Source organism: Dermacentor variabilis, chromosome 10, assembly GCF_050947875.1.
Source record: "Dermacentor variabilis isolate Ectoservices chromosome 10, ASM5094787v1, whole genome shotgun sequence".
Lineage (NCBI taxonomy): Eukaryota > Metazoa > Arthropoda > Arachnida > Ixodida > Ixodidae > Dermacentor > Dermacentor variabilis.
Window position 1 is genome coordinate 11,775,288 of NC_134577.1, and position 20,061 is coordinate 11,795,348.

The 20,061-nt window shown below is 41.1% G+C and overlaps 1 protein-coding gene across 1 annotated transcript in view; it reads left to right on the forward strand.

The window, feature by feature from the left end:
* LOC142559884 (uncharacterized) overlaps window positions 1-20,061 on the forward strand; it is a 57,440-nt gene that overhangs the window by 9,886 nt on the left and 27,493 nt on the right. The window contains exons 3-9 of the mRNA XM_075671570.1: window positions 1,294-1,545; window positions 3,546-3,769; window positions 4,742-4,748; window positions 7,207-7,390; window positions 8,537-8,794; window positions 11,575-11,766; window positions 19,056-19,202. Coding sequence (XP_075527685.1) covers window positions 1,294-1,545; window positions 3,546-3,769; window positions 4,742-4,748; window positions 7,207-7,390; window positions 8,537-8,794; window positions 11,575-11,766; window positions 19,056-19,202 — 1,264 coding nt within the window. The remainder of the gene's footprint in view (window positions 1-1,293; window positions 1,546-3,545; window positions 3,770-4,741; window positions 4,749-7,206; window positions 7,391-8,536; window positions 8,795-11,574; window positions 11,767-19,055; window positions 19,203-20,061) is intronic.

Sequence of the window (20,061 nt, forward strand, 5' to 3'; positions counted from 1 at the left end):
GATCACATCCATGACATCAGTCAGGTAATCGAGAAATCCGCTGAGTACAATCAGCCTCTCTACGTGGCTTTCATAGATTACACAAAGGCACTTGATTCAGAAGAGATTCTAGCAGTCATAGAAGCATTACGTAATCATAGAGTACAGGAGGTTTACATAAATATCTTGGAAAATATCTACAGTGATTCCACAGCTACCTTAATCCTCCACAAGAAGAGTAGTAAGATACCTATAAAGAAAGGGGTCAGACAAAGAGATGCAATCTCTCCAATGCCATTCACTGCGTGCTTGGAAGAAGTATTCGAGCTAATAAACTGGGAAGGCTTAGGAGTGAAGATCAATTTTGTATATCCCAGCAACCTTCAGTTTGCAGACGGCATTGTCCTGTTCAGCAACACGAGTTACAACAAATGATTGAGGACCTTAACATAGAAAGTGTAAGAGCGGGGTTGAAGATTAATATGCAGAAGGCAAAGATTACTATCAATAGCCTGGCAAGGGAACAAAAGTTCAGGATCATCAGTCAGCCTCTAGAGTCTGTGAAGGAGTACCTAGGTGAACTACTCACAGGGGACCCTGATCATTGAAGGAAATTTACAGAATAACAAAAATGGGTTGGAGCACATATGGCAGACATTATCAGATCTTGACTGGAAGCTTACCATTATCATTGAAAAGAAAGGTGTACGATCAGTGAATTTTACCACTGCTAACATATGGGGCAGAAACATGGAATTAAGCTTGGAGGCTGACAAAGAAGCTAGAGAACAAGTTAAGGACTGCGCAAAGAATGATGGAACGAAGAATGTTAGGCATAACGTTAAGAGACGGGAAGAGAGTGGTGTGGATCAGAGAGCAAATGGGGATAGCCAATATTCTAAGTGACATTAAGAGAAAAAAATGGAGCTGGGCAGGTCATGTAATGTGTAGGTTAGATAACTGGTGGACCATTAGGGTTAGAATGGGTGCCAAGAGAAGGGAAGTGCAGTTGAGGACAGCAGAAGACTAGTTGGGGCAATGAAATTGGGAAATTCACAGGCACTAGTTGGAATCGGTTGGGGCAGGACTGGGGCAATTGGAGATGGCAGGGAGAGGCCTTCGTCCTGCAGTGGACATAAAATAGGCTGATGATGATAATGATGAGTGATCTGTCAGAATAACTGCCTAATGTGAAATGTATAGTGGTTATGTTGTTCTTTTTTATGAGCTGTTTACATGCTTTTACATACGAAGCAACAAATTAACTAGTAATCAGTCACTTAATTTATTTGTGGCTGGCACTGTACATTGCAGGACTGTCATGGAAATTCAGTGGAGTCCATACGGGCCTGGATGGGGGACTTCAGTGCGATTCCCAGTGTTGCAAAGAAGATAGCACGGATGGGCCAATGTTTTTCAACAACAGAAGAGTCGGTCATTGTGCCTCTTCATGACGAAATAATGCAGGATGCGCCAGATATTGAGGGTGGCGTGCACCCTATATCCGGGAAGCCTTATGTCTTCTCAGATGGCATTGGCATGATCTCCGAATCCCTCATGAAAAAGGTGTGCCCATGTCTATACATGAATTGAAAAATTAAGGTCTCTGACTAAGCTAAAAATCATTTCATGTTTCAGAGCTCATATGGATTTGTTCACAGTGCACTTTTTGTAACGAGCTACCAGACAAGACGAGCTTTCGTTGAATACTTGACTACATATACATACGTTTATATGGCTTCTAATTTAGTACCTGTGATCTGTAGTTTATTGATCACTGATTGGAAGAGGTGCTGGTACAACTTGCCCTTTGTACAAATATGATAGGACTAATAATAGCAGCAGCCAGCAGCAGCAATTTCATGGACACTACAGGACAAAGGCCTCTCCGAGTGATCTCCACTTACCCTTGCCTAGCATCAGCGAGCTCCATCTTTGGCTGCATTCTCTTGATGCTCATTATGTTACTCTAATTATTGGTAGTCGTTGGAAATCTCTATGCATTACAATTGTTTTTACCGCATTATAAGCACCTGTGATACTATTGTTAAACTTTTGATGCTTGCATCGCTACTAAATACACCAAAGAAGCGAGTAGTGGCCTAACAACGATGGGTATTATAATATGACATAGTGAGGGCAGTTTGACCTTCTAGGTCTAGTGTACATGCGATGGCAGGTGGACTTTTTTAGATAAATGCTAAATCAATTCTTGGTCATGGTTTTTGTGTGCAAAGAAAAATTCTTGGTCATGGTTTTTGTGTGCAAAGAAAAAAACAGGAAATGCAAAGGCAATTGTGGACCAAACAATCTTGAAGTACCTTAAGTGGAAGGTCCATCTCAATACATAGAAATGAAGAAATCATTTTATTCAGCATTCACTGCACTGAAATTAATGTGGTTTATTGTACTTAAGATAAAAAAGTAAATATATAAACTGCAGGGAACAGATCTTTTAAATTCAGAGTGTCAAGATTTTTGAAAATTTTTGAAAATTGATAAAAATGCATTCACACAAACAAACAAAATCTCGGGTGTGAAGTTTCCAGCTGTATAACTCTGTATTAAAAACAGTATCACAATTGAAGCATCAAGTTTCTAGCTAACTTGGCAATAAAAAACAATATCGCAATTCCGTATGCTGCACCTGTTAGACATCTGAAGTTGAAAAACTCAATATTTGTTTTTGGTGAAGAAGTGTTAATGTGTAAACTTCGTTCTTCACTGTTTTTGAAGATTACCAATTTTTGGAAGTATCTAAAAAATGAATGGAGGCCATAAATTAAAATTTTGCTTTTTGCAATCGATAGAATTCAGCTCTCTCACATGAATGCAACAAACTTTATTGAAATCGGTTGAGAGGTCATCCAATGACAGTATTTCTGCATTTCACATATTTGTGTAGGTGATTGGAGTGTGGTTCGAGGGCAGGCTTCCTCTTAAATAAAAACTTCAGTAAAAAGGCAAGCTACAGGATTAGGTGATGCTACAGAGATCCCTGTTATGTCTGGGTGATATGCTTTGTGTTGTGCTTCGGCAACTCTTGTTCAGGGGTAACCAGACAACATAGTACTCTAAAGAGCCACAATACAGCTCACAATATTGTTCTAATCGCAGCAGATCATGGTAGCTTCTGATAATAATACTACCTCTTGACTTAAGGGGTTTGAATAGCAAAATTTCCTAATCTAATCAAATGTGAATTTTTGACTTCATATGACACATTGAATAACAAATGTTTTCTTTTTCTAAACAAAGTGAAATATGAAAGTTGCAAAGAGTCTTCTTGGTAAAATGGAAAAGGCTTATTTGCAATATTTGGTGCATTTATTTTCATTGAGAACTGAGGAGCTTGCGAATGAAACAACTGAAAGATAATTATAGGTGCATACTTGCCAACTGTTTCGTTGTAGTTGTGTAATGCCCAATTTTTAGTGCTCGTGTATGATTGTCTTACTGACACAAGTATTTTACAATTTTTTGTTTGAATACCGTTTAGGAAAAAACCAAATGCCATAAAACACAAATACAGACGCTGAGTGATTATTTATAGCCGAATTTTTCAGACCCATTGGCTTTACGGACCTACCTGCACAGCAAGGACATCACCTGATAGATCCAATGTACAACAGCAGTCGAACCTTCGACCGCCGTTATGTGAATATTTTATTAAAAACATGACAAACATTTCTGCGTGTCTGCGGCGCAGACCATTGTTGCTGCGATTATATAGAGCGGAGTGGCTGTTCACGGCCTCCCTGCAGAATAAAGTCTGCGAATCTAGTAAACAGTCAACATATTGAATTATCAAATATGTTTTAGTATTTTTCCCTGAATATTTGTATATTTTTCATTATTTTGGCTGCCACTGTAGTATTTCTCGAGGCAGGTCTGTATCTGTGATATCATTACAGTTACGGTAATGAAACACAAGAAAGGCACATCATGGGATATTGAAGAAGCAGAGTAGTACCACAGCGCTGTACATTGTTATAGACGGATCCAAACGTGGCGAGATTGTCCAAATGATAAATTGCTTTGCCTAAATCAAGAAAGTAAATTCATAAGCTGCCGAAAGATGAGGCATCATTATTGAATGACTGGAAATTATTGAGCTGAAGTTAAGAACCCACATGCATTTGCTCACCAACTGGTTTCTTCCTGCAGCAGAAACATTAGGAACAGTCACCACTTTCACCTGGCTTTGTCCCTGTGTAAGCATTCATTTCCCTTATATTCAAACAGGAACAAACATTTTTCATTATTTGATCATGTATTCTCAACTGAAATTTAATTCAAATTGCAAAGACTTCTGATTCATATTCAGAATTTCGAATACTTGTGTACCTGCACATTTGTCTTGTTGGCCTCTCTGTTAAGAAATGCTGGTCTAGTTTCTGAAAACAGAAGTTGCATAATTCGTTTATAACTACCTGGTTTCAGCAGGAATTAACTACTTTGCTTATATTTAGTTCAAAATGGGCAGTGACTGCTCTACCAAAAGCTGGCCAAGAGGCGCAGACAGAAGGCTTGCAAGCCATAGCATGGCTACCTGCTCTAGTTTTTGTTTACATTGGCCTAGCCTGCACTGGTCTTTCAAGTGGAGCAGGCTTGGGAATTGAGGGGCCATATTTCACAGCTGAAGCATCTGTCTAACTCGCAGGGAGTTATGCTATATTATTTTTTTATATTGTGCCTGAGGCATAAAAAAGAGAAAAAAAGGGAAAAATTACCCAGTTTTCTAATCTTGCATCTATTTCAGAAAAACAGTAAACGTTGCTTATTTATTTAATAAGGCTTTGAAGATTTGGCATGGCACTTCTCAGTTGCAAACATTAAAGTGGTAAAGAGCTCTTAAATCACTGCACCCTTTGATGTCTGAGCAAAAGACATGCTTCATTGGTATACTTGAAGGAGGGACAGTGATGTATAGGAAGCATACACTCATTCTGGTTATGAGAGATGCTTTCCAAAGTTCCAGAGCTGCGTAACTGGGTGGTTTACACAAAATGGCTGGGTTGTGACGATGGGTGAATTGTCACTCTATGTGTCACATATTCCTGTTGCGTGCAATATAGTGTAAATGCAGTTTAGCCTTCAGGATGCCTTGCTTGTTCCCATGCAATAAGGGATATTCAAAATGCTTAGTGATCTGGCAACACTGGCTACATCCGCCATAATCTCCGGAGTGTAGTGATCAAGTGCTTGCATTTTGTGCATATTGCAATCATCGCCATGTAGCTATTCAGGACTCTAAAGTGCAACAGGTGTCTTCATCGTTGAGCATTTAATGAAGAGCCAACTTAACTGTGCCCCTGCATATCAACGAAGCCATGCCTGCTGGTTTTTTGCCATCTTTGGTTATCCATCCGGATGATATTTTCAAAAGGTGAACTGCTTTGAAACTGAAACCTTCACTGAGCCTCCTTTCGCAGCGATCTGGGCTAAGTAACCTATAAACAATTGCTCTTACTCTAGAATTTTCAACTGGAGCGTCTAAAACAACCTCGCATTACATTAATCTCCCAGATTCATTGCATCCACAAGAAAACGCGTCTCGTGTGAAAAGGCTTTGCTGGAAATTCTAGCTTCACAGTACTTGTTTTCTTCAAAAAAGCTTCATACATGAGGCTAATGAACACTGGTGTTGCTTCGTTTGTGTTAGATTTTTACACTGAGTGTAAATTGAAATTGTGCGAGTCTGTTCGCATGTGCGTGTCCCATGAAAACGAAGGACAAACATGATCTGTGAGGTGACGTTCAGGAGTTAATTTGTTACGTGTGCTGTTTTCTGTCGTTCGCCACTGCTAATATAGAGTTTTGTCACGATAGGGAATTTGTGAATTTTCTATGTCGCTCACATACCTCACTGCTTTTGTGCTGCTGGCATTTGTAAGTATTGCGGACTTAGCTATTTACAGACACTTTGGCTTCAAGCACAGCACAATAACATGCGAAACCTTGCAAATGCACTGTTAGGTGCGCTATATAGCTCATTGTCTCGCTACCAGAGCCAGAAACAAAGAAACGCACTATACCTGAGGGCCAAGTGTAGAAATGTGAAAAACAAACGCAAATCCGATTGAACAGTGCACTGCGTGGTGATACTTGAGGACAAAGTGTGTGAGTCTTGTCGTTCACGATGCTGTCAGTGAACTGCTGTAAAGATGTGTGAGGTGATGTGCACTGCCCTCGTACCTGCTCCTCCATTTTTGCCTCATATGTCGAAACCTGGTTTGATGGACTTTTCTGAGTTCACACTTTTCAGTCAGTAAATGGCATTAATAAATGCTCTATGTTCACGCTTATGCTAACGTGTAAAGACTCTTCTTTTTTTTGTCTTTTTTTTAAAATTTTGTCATTGTGAGCGAAAATAGATTTTGTCATCATCACGCTGTCTTCTCAGAATTATTCTCTCTCTTTTTCTTCTCTGGAAATTTTAGAGCAAAATGTATGCTGCAGAAACCCGTGAAATGTTTTTTCATTCCTTTTGCGAAATTATTTTTTTAGCCGCTAAATTCCCTAAAGTGCTTAAAAATCTCTTAAGTGCATTTTATGTAGAACAGCAGTGCCTTCACATAAGAATCTAACAAAAATTATTGCACTCACATAGGCTAAACAGGCGTTCGCGTTCTGAAACGAATATTCAAACGGGAGCAAGATTTGCCATTAAGTGCTAATGTAAACGAAATTGATGTACAAATGTTTTGTTTTTTAATTAAATAATGGGATGAACACATTGCAGTAAACAAACAGACACAGGGAAATGAGATGGACAACGTCACTTGCTTCTACCACTGTTTCACACATGCATTTTATTTTATTTGCTGATTTTTTATATATATTGCCGAAAAAGAATCCTGGCTTGTCATCGGTATTGTCACAAACCCCTTGCTTCGCATGTAGCAGCGGACATCAGTGTGAGGACATCACAGAACTAGGGTGAAAGGAGTAGTTATGTGTGTAGCTATATTGTCGAGCTAGCTGTTTCATTTTTGCCGTGCTCCAGACAAGATGGCAGAAGACGCTTTGCTGCAAGTTGATAGATGGCGCTTGATATTTAGAATTTCCCCTCTTGCAGTAGAAATCAGCATTATTGGTTGACACAGTTTAACTTCAGTGCAGCACGGGGAAAAAAAAAAGACGCACACACAAGGATGATACCAATGTGCAGCATTGACTAGCATAAAAAAGACAATTCCTTGTAAGTGAAATTTTGTTTTCCAGGTCTGTGCAAAACTGGACATGGTGCAGGTTCCATCTGCAATCCAGATTCGGTATGCAGGCTACAAAGGCATGCTGTGCACAAATAATGCTCTACAGGGTGACAAGCTCATTCTGCGCAAAAGCATGAACAAGTTTGCCTGTGTCACATCAGCCAGCATTGAAGTTATCAAAGTGTCTGCCCCCTGTGAGTATGCGACAGCACATTCTATAACTTTGAGCACCATGCAGAACAAGTTGTTAGAATGTAATTAACATACCTGCTAACTTTTACGATTTCATTGTAAAATGCCTGATTTTTAGAGCTTGTTTACGATTATCCTATTGAAACCAATAACTTTACGATTTTTCATTTGCATTTAGTAAGTGCAGCACTTACTTCAGTAGAATAGAAATACAATTGCTGACCATTTTTTCAGAGCCTGATTCTACCCTTTGATTATTCGGACCTGCCACACAGCAGCAAAATGAAGTTGTAGAACTAAACGTATAATGGCAATAAAGATTTCGACTGCCATTACACAAATATCTCGTAAATGCTTCAAAATATGTAACTTCAGTGTGACACAGATCATCATTGCTGCAACTATTTAGAGCTGAGTGCCTGTTCACAGTATCTTTGTAGGGAAAAGTCAGAAAATATTTTATAAACAATCAACATGTTCAATTGTCAAAAACCATTTCATATGTTTCACCAAACTTAAGTATTTTTCAGCTTTTAGTGCAGTATTTCCTATGTTTTAAGGTTGGCAGGCCTGAATTCAGTATAGATTGTGCTTTGAAAGAAACGGCATGGTTTTATGGGGGGGGGGGGGGTGGTCACTTATCTGCATTTTGTACCTTACCATAACCTTGTGTTATTGATAAGTGGTGCAGTGCAGTATGGACACCTTTCTTGTGTTATTGCAGCACAGTTTTTTTTTAGAGCTTGTTAGGTAAGTTTAGGAGGTAACGACTAAATAAATGAAATTGTGAAGCTTTCTTTAGTTAGCTGAGGTTTTTTTTTTTTTCTCGAAAGTTCATTTGTTTGGTTTCCACAAAATGAAGCTGTGCATTGGCTTGTAGGGGTGTGGCGAGAGTATACTTGAGAATATTACAGCTACTGGAGTAGTTCTGGAGTATGCTACAGCTTGACATCGCTACAGCTTGACATAGCTGGATAATATGCTTTCCTCACGGGATAGATTTCTTTTTTATTGGAGAATTTTTCATTTAACAAAATTAGGTATTGCTATCATTACACAGGGAAAATCTAAATATATTTTGGGGGGACTTCTTTGTCCAAATTGGGCAAGCTGAGAAGAGTTCTGATGTAACACCTTGCTTTTTGCAGCACATGTATTCCTGAACCGCCCTTTGATCACCATTCTGGAGCAGCTGAGTGTTCCCCGGCGGGTTTTCTTGCACTTGCAGCAGAACATGCTGCTTCAGCTGTGTGATGCCTTTGTCAACGATGATGCTGCCTTGCGAGTACTTGGCACCTACACAAACACCAGCCTGCCTTTTACCAAGCTACATGTGAATGGGATGTCCCTGAGTCAGGAGCCATTCACTCGCTCAATGATACTGATTGTCTACGAGAGCATGATTGGTAAGGCCATCAGTATTCTATCTCTACTTGGTGTCCACGATTATTGTGCATGGGTTATTAGATTTTGGGGTCGGGCTTGTAGGACGATCAGAGGAACTTGGGGCGACAGGACTAGGCGAGCAGGATTTATTTACATTATTTACAGTTGAACATGGGGTGCATTTACACAGTCTAGCGTGACTCCCAAATGGAGCCCACAAGACGAAGCATACAGCAAACGAGCACACAGCTCATGAGTACATTGACGAGCACAGAGCACGATGACGAGCACACTCCAGCCGCCGACAACAGCTGGTTTTATCCACTTCGTGTTCCCATAGATCCCTAGGTGAGGCAAAACGTTCGACGTCATCGTGAACCAGCCGCCTCTCTGCGGGACATTTTACCTCTCTGCGGGATGTTTTACAAACACACACACACACACACAGGTTTCAGTGCCCCCTCCGCAGGCAAACGACCTTTGCAGCGCAGTCGTCATGGTGTCCATTGTCCTGCATCCCCGTAGCCAGGTGGTCACGCCCGTCCCCAGCCGGCACCTCTAAATTCCAGAGCTGCCTTTCTCCTGTTCTCCGAACGAGGCGCTTGGTGGATGAACGCCACTGTAGTCAAGTTCTCCAAAGGAAGTTCACGGTTGGTTAGCGATGTCCTTGTTGGTTCTCTGAAGGGCGCCCCCACTGCAGGTGGATTGAAACACGTGCAGCGGGCTGAAATAACTTGCACGTTGCCGCCTTGGCAAGCCATTCCTAACAGGGTGTGCAAAGAAGGCTATGGCAAGCCGAGTGAAGGTGCTATTTTGCCTCATAAAATATGGTTTGTTGTAGAGCACCCAGAAGACTGTGAAAAACAAGTGATTAGGGACATACAGTAAAACCCTGTTAACTCGGAAGTCATAAAAGCGTGAAAAAATTTTGAGATAAGCGAAATGACGAAAATGTACGCTTGCTGACCACACACAGACCACATAGAGCCTTTCCACAAAGGTGCTGGTAACTGCTAACTTCCTGACAAAAGCTCGGTACACCTGGAGCAGTTTATAATATTCAGGGATACAATCACTTTTGAGCCATTTCATGTGACTCTGTACTGTACATGCCAGTGTCTATTGGCAACAGCATTTCTGCTACTTTGCCAAGGCTGCTTGGCACTGAAAAAGTTAGATGATTGATCTGAATACAAGACTTGAAGCCTGCTCTTCTGAGCAATTCAGAACCATTCCCAGATATGGAAAAAAACGAATGCTGCTAATTTCTAGTGTAATGAATTCCATATAATTTCACTGAGAAAATCCAGACTGAACTATGGAAGAGCTCAGCTATCACATGCAGTCGAGCCCGGATATATTGAGTCTGATGGGTATCACAAAAAAAAGTTCGATATATAGGTAATTTGGCATATAATATAATTGGCCCTGAGGCAAATGGTGGCTTACCAATTGGTGTGTCTGGTGTCGCAAAGTTTCTGCATGCAACTTTGAAAAAAAAAAAAAGAAAGAGCACGCTTCATTACGTGAAAAAAAAAAAAGTCCTACAATTATGATACCGTATTTACCCGAATGTATTGCGAGTTTTTTAAACCAAAAATAGAAGTGAAATGTCACCCCCCGCGTTAAATTCGAATACTAGGTATAAAAATGCTAAGAAAGGCACCAAACACTTATTATTAAGCTCGCCTAATGTGCCGCATTTACGTGTGTGTCGATTGACCTGCTCCTTCAAAGTCGCGCGCTCCAAATTCAGCGGTCAACCAATACGCGAACCACGGTCAGGGCGAGTTGCGAATGCGGTGCAAACGCGAAAAAGGCAGAGCAAATGATACCAACGAGAGCGCGCCAGCGAGTCACCTTGGAGGGACTAAACGCGCCGGCAAGCGCGTTTCTACGACGAGTACCCCTTGGCGCTCTAAATGGACGCGCTTTTTTCTCATCACTAGGTGATTCTAGTGACGTAGCGATCCATTTGGGCCACTGGTGGCGCGTTCTGAAGACAACAATATACCTTATTTGCTTCTGAATCCATTGCGGAAAAGTTTCCGTAAGATATTTTAATATTCATTGAATATCTTTATTCTTGGTGTACTTTGCACAATTTGACAAAATATAATAATTACCTTGAGGCAATTGTAAGTTTCATCCTTAAAGGGTTAAAGGCCGAATGGCAACAAAATTTTACTTTGTCTAAATTGGTTATGAATGACTAGTATACGACAACTAAAGCAGTTTTCGTAAAGCTGCAGTGCTGGTAATTGCTTAATTTTCTTATCAGCGGCCTTTAAATTGGGCCTAAGCACACGACACGGGGACCTGGTGGGGGCAGCTATGATGCAACTCCCAGCATGTCGCCTCTGACATTTTTCAGTGCACCGTGAGCAGCCACTGGAAATGGCTAATCTCGGAGTTCATGTAGAGGAGCTGCGCTTTCTTAGTCATGCGTCAATTCCAGCAAGCAGTAATGGCGTCGTTTTACATTTTCAGTTTTGGTATAAAATATGTCTACTTTTGCGAGCCTTTTGTAGCACAACCACTCTTATTTCAACATAAAGTGTTTCATCGGAGGCTTCTCTACATTTACACTATTTTAAAACTTGCCTAATGTTTTGTTGTAGTTCTCCTTTAAGGGAGAACAGGGACACATGAAATCGGAAAGTCTGTGCTTGAGACTGACTAGCACAACCCACAAGCACTTCATGCTTAAAAATATTCTTCGTGTTTTGCTCTTGGTGCCTTCCCCCCACTCCTTGTGCCAGGAAAAAGTAATGGCAGTCTCATGTGCTTTCACTTTCAGCTGGGCTTAAGGAAAAGAGCCGGATTGCCATTCCTCCAGAGAAGGGCCGCAACATGCTGGGTGTCCTCGATGAGACTGCAACTCTCGAGTATGGCCAAGTGTTTGTCCAGTTCACACATATGGGTGTTGACCTCCACAATGAGGCACCAAACTCTGGTGACTGCAACAGCGGTAGCACCCAAGTGCTCACAGGTATGCGAGTGCAGCCTATGCACCTTGCAGAATGAGACATTATCAAACTTCTGCAATCCTCAGTACAGTGGACAGGAATACACAGTGCCTGAACAACAGCTGAGAACTTATATTTTTAAGAGCAGATATAAACACATTTCAAACCTGGAATTCAAACAAGATGGAAGACATTCTTGAAATGATCGGTGGTGGTCAAGCAAAAGATGTCTCATGCAGGGGCCAATGTTTTGACAAGAAAACTTGTCTTTGAGTTGTTGCCTTGATGAAGGCAACAATTTGTAACATTGGTTCTAGCATTTAAAAAAAAATGGCAGAAGTTTGTTTTTCTTGTGCAGAGGCTATATATTTTCATGCTCTCAGGAAATTAAATCTTTTGTTAATTTTTGTTAATTCTGTGCAGTTTGTGTTCCTAGTCAGTCATCCTTGTTCTGAGTAGTGTAAAACTTTTGTGATATCCAGCATATGCTAGCCGTGAAAAAGTGATGCAAAAAAGCATACTGAGATGGGGTGATCATTGCCTTCTGAGCCATTTTTACTTGAAGAAATCCAAGTAATGCATGCGAGAATAAATCCCATGTTCTTTTGTAATGGTGTGTCAGCATAGCAGCAACAAAAGTGGGAAGGTGACTTATGCTCTTATTATGACATGAATCTTCAAATGTCGGCAACAGTGGCTATGAGAACCTGTAATAGGCAGAGAAAAGAAAAGAGATTGATCACTCTGAAAGAGCTATGAGTAAGTAGCATGTGGTAAAGTAATTAACACAAGTAGGAAACACCCAGCATAAAAAAAAAAAAGCATTTTGAGCCTTAACGTGAAAACACTTGATTGATCTCTTAAGTTACCTTGGTGTGCCATGCCATTACCAGAAAACCTCCTTGATGTGCTGCCAGATTACGTACTTTCCTGCTTTATATGTTCATGGTGGGGAGCACCATTTCAGCTATTCAGATGGTCTTTATGTAGAGCTGGGCGAATATCAACTTTTTTGAATAAGCATATATTTACAGCAGGAATATTCATATTGATATACAGTTAAATCTCGATGCAACGAACTGTATTATAACAATTCTCGTTCTCAGTTAACATTCTCAATCGAGCGCGTCTCATGCCTTTTCTTGTGTACGATTTTCTTGTGTAAATGTGTACGATTGCAGTCTGCAGCAGGGAACCGCAGCGCATTTCAGTTATTGCCTGTTAAAAGTGTGCGCTACGTCTTTGGTGGCACCGCACGCTGTGAAACAGATATTGAAGGTGCTTATCGCAATAGGATTGGTGGTGATAGCTGTGAATGCCGCGTGCGACGACCCTGCTGAAGATTTGCTGGTACCTAAATGAGAAGCTGAGTGCGCGCCGGCATTTTCACGTGAGACGGGCGGCGAGTATGGCAATGAAGCTGCCGTGGTGGGCAGCTGTATACTGTTCTGGACCGCACGCGCCTCACGCATTTTCTTGTTTACATGGGATCTAGTGGCCAGAAAACGTATCACATGATCGCAGTTTAGAGACGTACTGAATGTTAGTGCCGACAAAGCGTGTTTTCCGGGAACGCATGAACCGCCAAGAAAAGTGTAACTCTATTGGGTCATTTTTTTTGTTTTCGATTGCGAGCGTTGGTGCCGGGTAAACATACATAACGGGAGCGTATAAACGAGTTTCTTGTGTATAACGAAGTGTGTTAATACACGATTTCAATATAATGAAACTTCACTGCCGTCGCTGAGAATTACAAGAAAATGAATAAAAATTTCCACAGACACAGATAGTCAAACGGTCGAATTACAAGCGTCTGCTTGCAAATCCATCTCTCAAATCTGCACCTCTCAAATCGCGTTGTGGGAAGAGTCACCGTGAATGAAGTGCCCATCATGTATAAAGTCCGAATGTGATAAGATAATATTGTGCCATGCACGCTGTATGCTTTGGGTGTGAGTGAAAGCATGTGAGGGTGAGCATCAGCCGAGAAGGATGGTGGCTTGGTGAGAGCTCGCTGGCTTTGGGTCTACTGGTGTGAGCAAGGGGAAAGTGGGGGAATGGAGCGAGCTCGCGGTAACGCCTTGCAAAGGGGTGGGAGGCACTTGTGTGTCCTCTTCTCTAGTGCAGGCGTGGTTCCGCATGGCTGTCAGTACAGGCATATGCAGCCAGTGTGCCTTGTGTTAGAGGTAATCTGCTGTGTGTGCAAAGAGTGGGTGCACTGAGATGGCATGGCATCACGTGCATTGTATTCTTGTGCGTTTAGTACTGTATGTTGTGTAATCTCGATTTTTCATTCATTCAACGTTCATTCATGAAATGTTTTGCTGGTTTCTAAGATTTGGAAATACCGATTAATTCCTTTTTGAATACAAATATGAATAGCTTGTGTACATTATTCTACTCATATTCAAAAATTTGAATATTTCCGCACTCCTAATTTTGTTTTTTATTGGTGTGTATTCTGAAAAGAATTATGCACTTAAGAGCTTTCCATAGTAATTCTTATTAGCACTGCAAAATATGTGATTGGTGTAATTCTATTTATTAATGAGTGCTCCTTTTTTACATGCAGACAGTTTCTTTGCTAAGCCTAGTTATGCACACTAATTTTGCATCTTGATCATTACTTTCAGTTACGCTTAATGCTTGCTATCAGCCATCTGCATTTTCTTTTCCTTGCTAAATGGCGTGAGTGAAAATCCATATTAGTTGGCTGTAGAGATGACTTTTTTGCACACTCATTAAAGAGTGTGCAATAGAAGTCGGTGGTAACTCTGTTAGACAGGATACCAGTAAGCTATCGCAGGAGACGAAAGATCTGATCAGGAAATGCCAATGTATGAAAGCCTTTGACCCTACAGCTAGAATAGAACTGGCAGAACTTTCGAAGTTAATCAACAAGCGTAAGACAGCTGACATAAGGAAGTATAATATGGATAGAATTGAACATGCTCTCAGGAACGGAGGAAACCTAAAAGCAGTGAAGAAGAAACTAGGAATTGGCAAGAATCAGATGTATGCTTTAAGAGACAAAGCCGGCAATATCATTACTAATATGGATGAGATAGTTGAAGTGGCTGAGGAGTTCTATAGAGATTTATACAGTACCAGTGGCACCCACGACGATAATGGAAGAGAGAATATTCTAGAGGAATTCGAAATCCCACAAGTAACGCTGGAAGAAGTGAAGAAAGCCTTGGGAGCTGTGCAAAGGGGTATGGCAGCTGGGGAGGATCAGGTAACAGCAGATTTGTTGAAGGATGGTGGGCAGTGGGCAGATTGTTTTAGAGAAACTGGCCACCCTGTATACGCAATGCCTCATGACCTCGAGCGTACCAGAATCGTGGAAGAATGCTAACATAATCCTAATCCATAAGAAAGGGGATGCCAAATACTTGAAAAATTATAGACCGATCAGCTTACTGTCAGTTGCCTACAAAGTATTTACTAAGGTAATCGCAAATAGAATCAGGAACACCTTAGACTTCTGTCAAGCAAAGGACCAGGCAGGATTCCGTAAAGGCTACTCAACAATAGACCATATTCGCACTATCAATCAGGTGATAGAAAAATGTGCGGAATATAACCAACTCTTATATATAGCTTTCATTGATTACGAGAAAGCGTTTGATTCTGTCGAAACCTCAGCAGTCATGGAGGCATTACGGAATCAGGGTGTAGACGAGCCGTATGTAAAAATACTGAAAGATATCTATAGCGGCTCCACAGCCACCGTAGTCCTCCATATAGAAAGCAACAAAATCCCAATAAAGAAAGGCATCAGGCAGGGAGATTCGATCTCTCCAATGCTATTCACAGCGTGTTTACAGGAGGTATTCAGAGACCTGGATTGGTAAGAATTGGGGATAAAAGTTAATGGAGAATACCTTAGTAACTTGCGATTCGCTGATGATATTGCCTTGCTTAGTAACTCAGGGGACCAATTGCAATGCATGCTCACTGACCTGGAGAGGCAAAGCAGAAGAATGGGTCTAAAAATTAATCTGCAGAAAACTAAAGTAATGTTTAACAGTCTCGAAAGAGAACAGCAATTTACAATAGGTAGCGAGGCACTGGATGTGGTAAGGGAATACATCTACTTAGGGCAGGTAGTGACGGCGGATCCGGATCATGAGATAAAAATAATCAGAATAAGAATGGGCTGGGGTGCGTTTGGCAGGCATTCTGAGATCATGAACAGCAGGTTGCTATTATCCATCAAGAGAAAAGTGTATAATAGCTGTGTCTTACGAGTACTCACCTACGGGGCAGAAACCTGGAGGCTTACGAAAAGGGTTCTACTTAAATTGAGGACGATGCATTAAGCTATGGAAAGAAGAATGATGGGTGCAACTTTAAGAGATTAAGAAGTGAGCAGATTGGGTGAGGGAACAAACGCGAGTCAATGACATCTTATTTGAAATCAAGAAAAAGAAATGGGGGGGGGGGGCATGGGCAGGACATGTAATGAGGACGGAAGATAACCGATGGTCTTTAAGGGTCACGGACTGGATTCCAATGGAAGGGAAGCGTAGCAGGGGGCGGCAGAAAGTTAGGTGGGTGGATGAGATTAAGAAGTTTGCAGGGACGACGTGGCCACAATTAGTACATGACCGGTGTTGTTGGAGAAGTATGGGAGAGGCCTTTGCCCTGCAGTGGGCGTAACCAGGCTGATGATGATGAGAGATGACTTTAAAAAAGGAATACCATTGCCTATGCTGCCAATGCAAGCAGCTCATGCAGACATATTGTTACATCGGTGTGTCAACTTGGTACCTGTGTATGCTTAACCGTAAAAACATTTCAACTTAAAGCTGAGTTTTTTCCTTGTGTCAGTATTGGCAGGCCAAATATAAAATGGTATATATATATATATTTTATTACAAAGACTGCATAGTTGCTTCTGGCCACTACTGAATACTTCCGTTGCTCATTTTATTGGTTGCTTGAGAGATTGGTAGTGTCTTCTGAATAAGCCACTCCAAACGGATCACAGTACTCACTCATTTAGTCTTGCATGTGTGTGCCATGGAGTGACTATATAAGAGGATAATGTCCTGTTAATCATGCATGGTTTACAATAAATAATAAAGGTCAGGTTGCAGGCAGAAAATGTGAGCACTTATGCCAGGATGAGTGAGTCTCTCAAAGCCCGGTTCAGCATCAACCTTTTTTTTTTTTTTTTTCCCCGGCTTTGGGGCCAGCATGGAGAACACAATTTTACTTAAAACAGGTTGCCACAAACTCCTTGCAAAATGATAAACGAGAAGAAAGGGGGTTAAACGAGGGGCACGATTTTCATTAGTCATATCATAAGAAGCCAACAAACACTGACACCAAGACAACAAAGGGGAAATTACTTGTGTTTAATAAACGAAATAAAGAAACGATAAAAAAAGGAAATGAAAGTGGATGATGAAATAACTTGCCGCAGGTGGGGAATGATCCCAACCTGCGGCAAGTTTTCTCATACACTTTCATTCCTTTTAATTTATCATTTCTTTATTTCGTTTATTAAACACAAGTAATTTCCCCTTTGTTGTCTTGGTGTCAGTGTTTGTTGGCTTCTTATGATATGACTTGCAATATGATAGTGGCACTGGTGTTGTAGCGGGCGAGGTTAGCTTGGCATGCTTGGTGGACAATTGTTCTGCCTGAGCTTTGGTTTGAACACCAGCAGTTGTCATCGACAGGTTTATGGAGTGGTCTATGCAAATATTACTGATTTTCCTCAAGGGTGTGCCACAAAGCACCGTTTTAGTAGCAGTGTTTTCAAATGCACTCTACTTCCGTTAATTCGATCCAGGTGGGACTGGCACTAGTAATCGAATTACCCAGTGGGTCGAAATAAGCAAGATGCAATAAAAATGGCATAACACACTGCTGATTCATTGGTTGTATTTGCCCAGTACTAGCACGCTCTCGAATCAAACGCACGCCTACTTTCTATGTGTTTAAAGTATAAAACCAATGTAGAAATGACATAAAGCTCCTAAACAAAGTATAAATCTAAAGTGCACCTTTGAAAACTAATGCAGAAATGACATCGAACCTCCTAAACAAAATAGAAATCTAATGCACAACCAATATTTATCAAAAATATTGGACGAGAGCCTAATATGTGTTACATAGTGACGGCCGGTTTCCAGAACTCAGCTACACCACAATACATTTGTGCATGCTGTAAAGCATACAAACGCCGCAAATGCGTTTCTCGTTGCACATCTGTTTGCACCTCAAAGGCAATTTTCGGCCCGATTTTCTCTGAAAAAAAAAAAAAAAAAGAAATGCAGCGGATACAATGAGTTAGAATCTATATACAGTGAAGCTTTCTGTGAGTGCATAAAGAGTCAAAACATGAGTACACACATGCACAGACGTACAAACAAATTATGCCGAGCCTTTTGTTAAGCAGAGTTGCTGACTGCTAGTGAGTACGATGGATGCCTTAACATATTATGGTTTCAGAGGTAGTGCAAACGTATATAGCGAAATTCGAATACTTTTTAGCCGCAAGAAGTGTTTGCTTACTCATTACCCTGCAGCCACAGATGTGCGAAGGGGAGCTTTCTGGTTCTTTCCTTCCCCATACGGCCGGCATAGTGGATGGATCGATGGATGCTGTGAGCGCTTGCGGATGTGCAGAGGCGAGCTCCATGTAGTGGTGGCGCAAGGAACCCAGCGGCGTGCATACTGCACTATGATTGGTTGGCCTATTTGGCAAGAGAACAAACACCCTTGATCACGAAACTTGGTGAGGTTTGCAAAGAAAATCTTTGCTTTAGAAAGAGACGGGAATGTGTCAAAATTGGGCAAATACCGCACTACAACAAAAATACATTTGTGAGCTACCATTATTGCTTGAAATCTTCCTAGGGCAGGTGGAAAAGAGGTGCTTTTCATAGGAAATGACATGTGCAATGCATTACCCCTAAGGTCCATGGAGACATGCTTCCACTACTGGGGCCACTATTGGGGCCACAATTGGGGTCACCAATGTGGTCGGGCGCATGCGTGCTGACTGGTCAAGCTTGAATTATCCCAAGAAGGCCAATTTTAGGAGTAAAATAATGAAAATTTGGGCCCATAGAAATGCGTGTGCACTGGCCAAGACCTTCGTTTGAAATCGAATTAACCGAAGAATCAAACTAATGGGAGTTGAATTAATGGAAGTGTACTGTAATACGGATATTGCTAGAAATTATTAGTGCTATTACAGTGTGCTAGTCAGCTTAGCGCTCGCAGGCAGCGCTTGCTTCATGCTACATTGGATGTGCTTGAGCATGGGCCGTGGCTGCTCACCCTACCCTAGGAACTGTGCTGGTGACCAAGTGCCCCTGCCTGCACCCTGGGGATGTACGCAAGTTTGAGGCTGTTGACGTGCCTGCTTTGCACCACATCAGAGACTGCATTGTGTTTCCAGCCAAAGGCTCCCGGCCTCACCCCAATGAGATGGCTGGTATGTCCTGTCAACATTTGCACGGAACTTACTGACCTCAAGTTTTAAAGGGTTGCTAAAGATACTAAATCATGCTAGACTGGTAAAGCATTATTCCAAATGACTTCCACTTCTTGAATTTCACATGGTAACCCCAGTACTGGTGCGTTGATGTGGCATCGCATATGTCAGTGTACTTTGTCATATTTGGGCCATTGTAGTGCTGTAAAATATTCTCGAAACTTGCTAAACTGTCTCTTGCTCCTTTAGAATATTCATTCATTCATTCATTCATTCATTCATTCATTCATTCATTCATTCATTCATTCATTCATTCATTCATTCATTCATTCATTCATTCCATACTGCTACCCCGGGTGCCAGGCCTTAAGCAGGAATGAGCAGACGTAATTTTTTTGGCAATATAGTTGCAAAATATAACATCTCAAAGACATGGTGAGAAAATAGAAAAATAACTGAACACAGAGCAAAAACACATTGCAATTCCATTATCTATAATGACATGCATCATTATACAACCAATACAATGAAAAAAAAATCAGGGATTAATTGCTTAGTGCATTTATAAATAATTCGACTGTTTCTCATACAACATCAGCTGGTAGACAATTCCATTCATGGTTGTTCTTGGAAAAAAGGAATTTTTTAACATATCAGTGTGATTTATGAAATCTACAACTTCCTTGGAGTGACAAAAGCACACTGCACATTCTGATGCTGGTTTTTATATACAATGCCTTATCAATTCCAATTTGTCATAAAAAACTAAATAAAAGAATTTCAACCTTTCCATACTTCTTCTTTGTAGCCCTTCAAGTTCCAATTTTTGTAAGAGGAGTGAGGGTGATGTCTGCCAGCT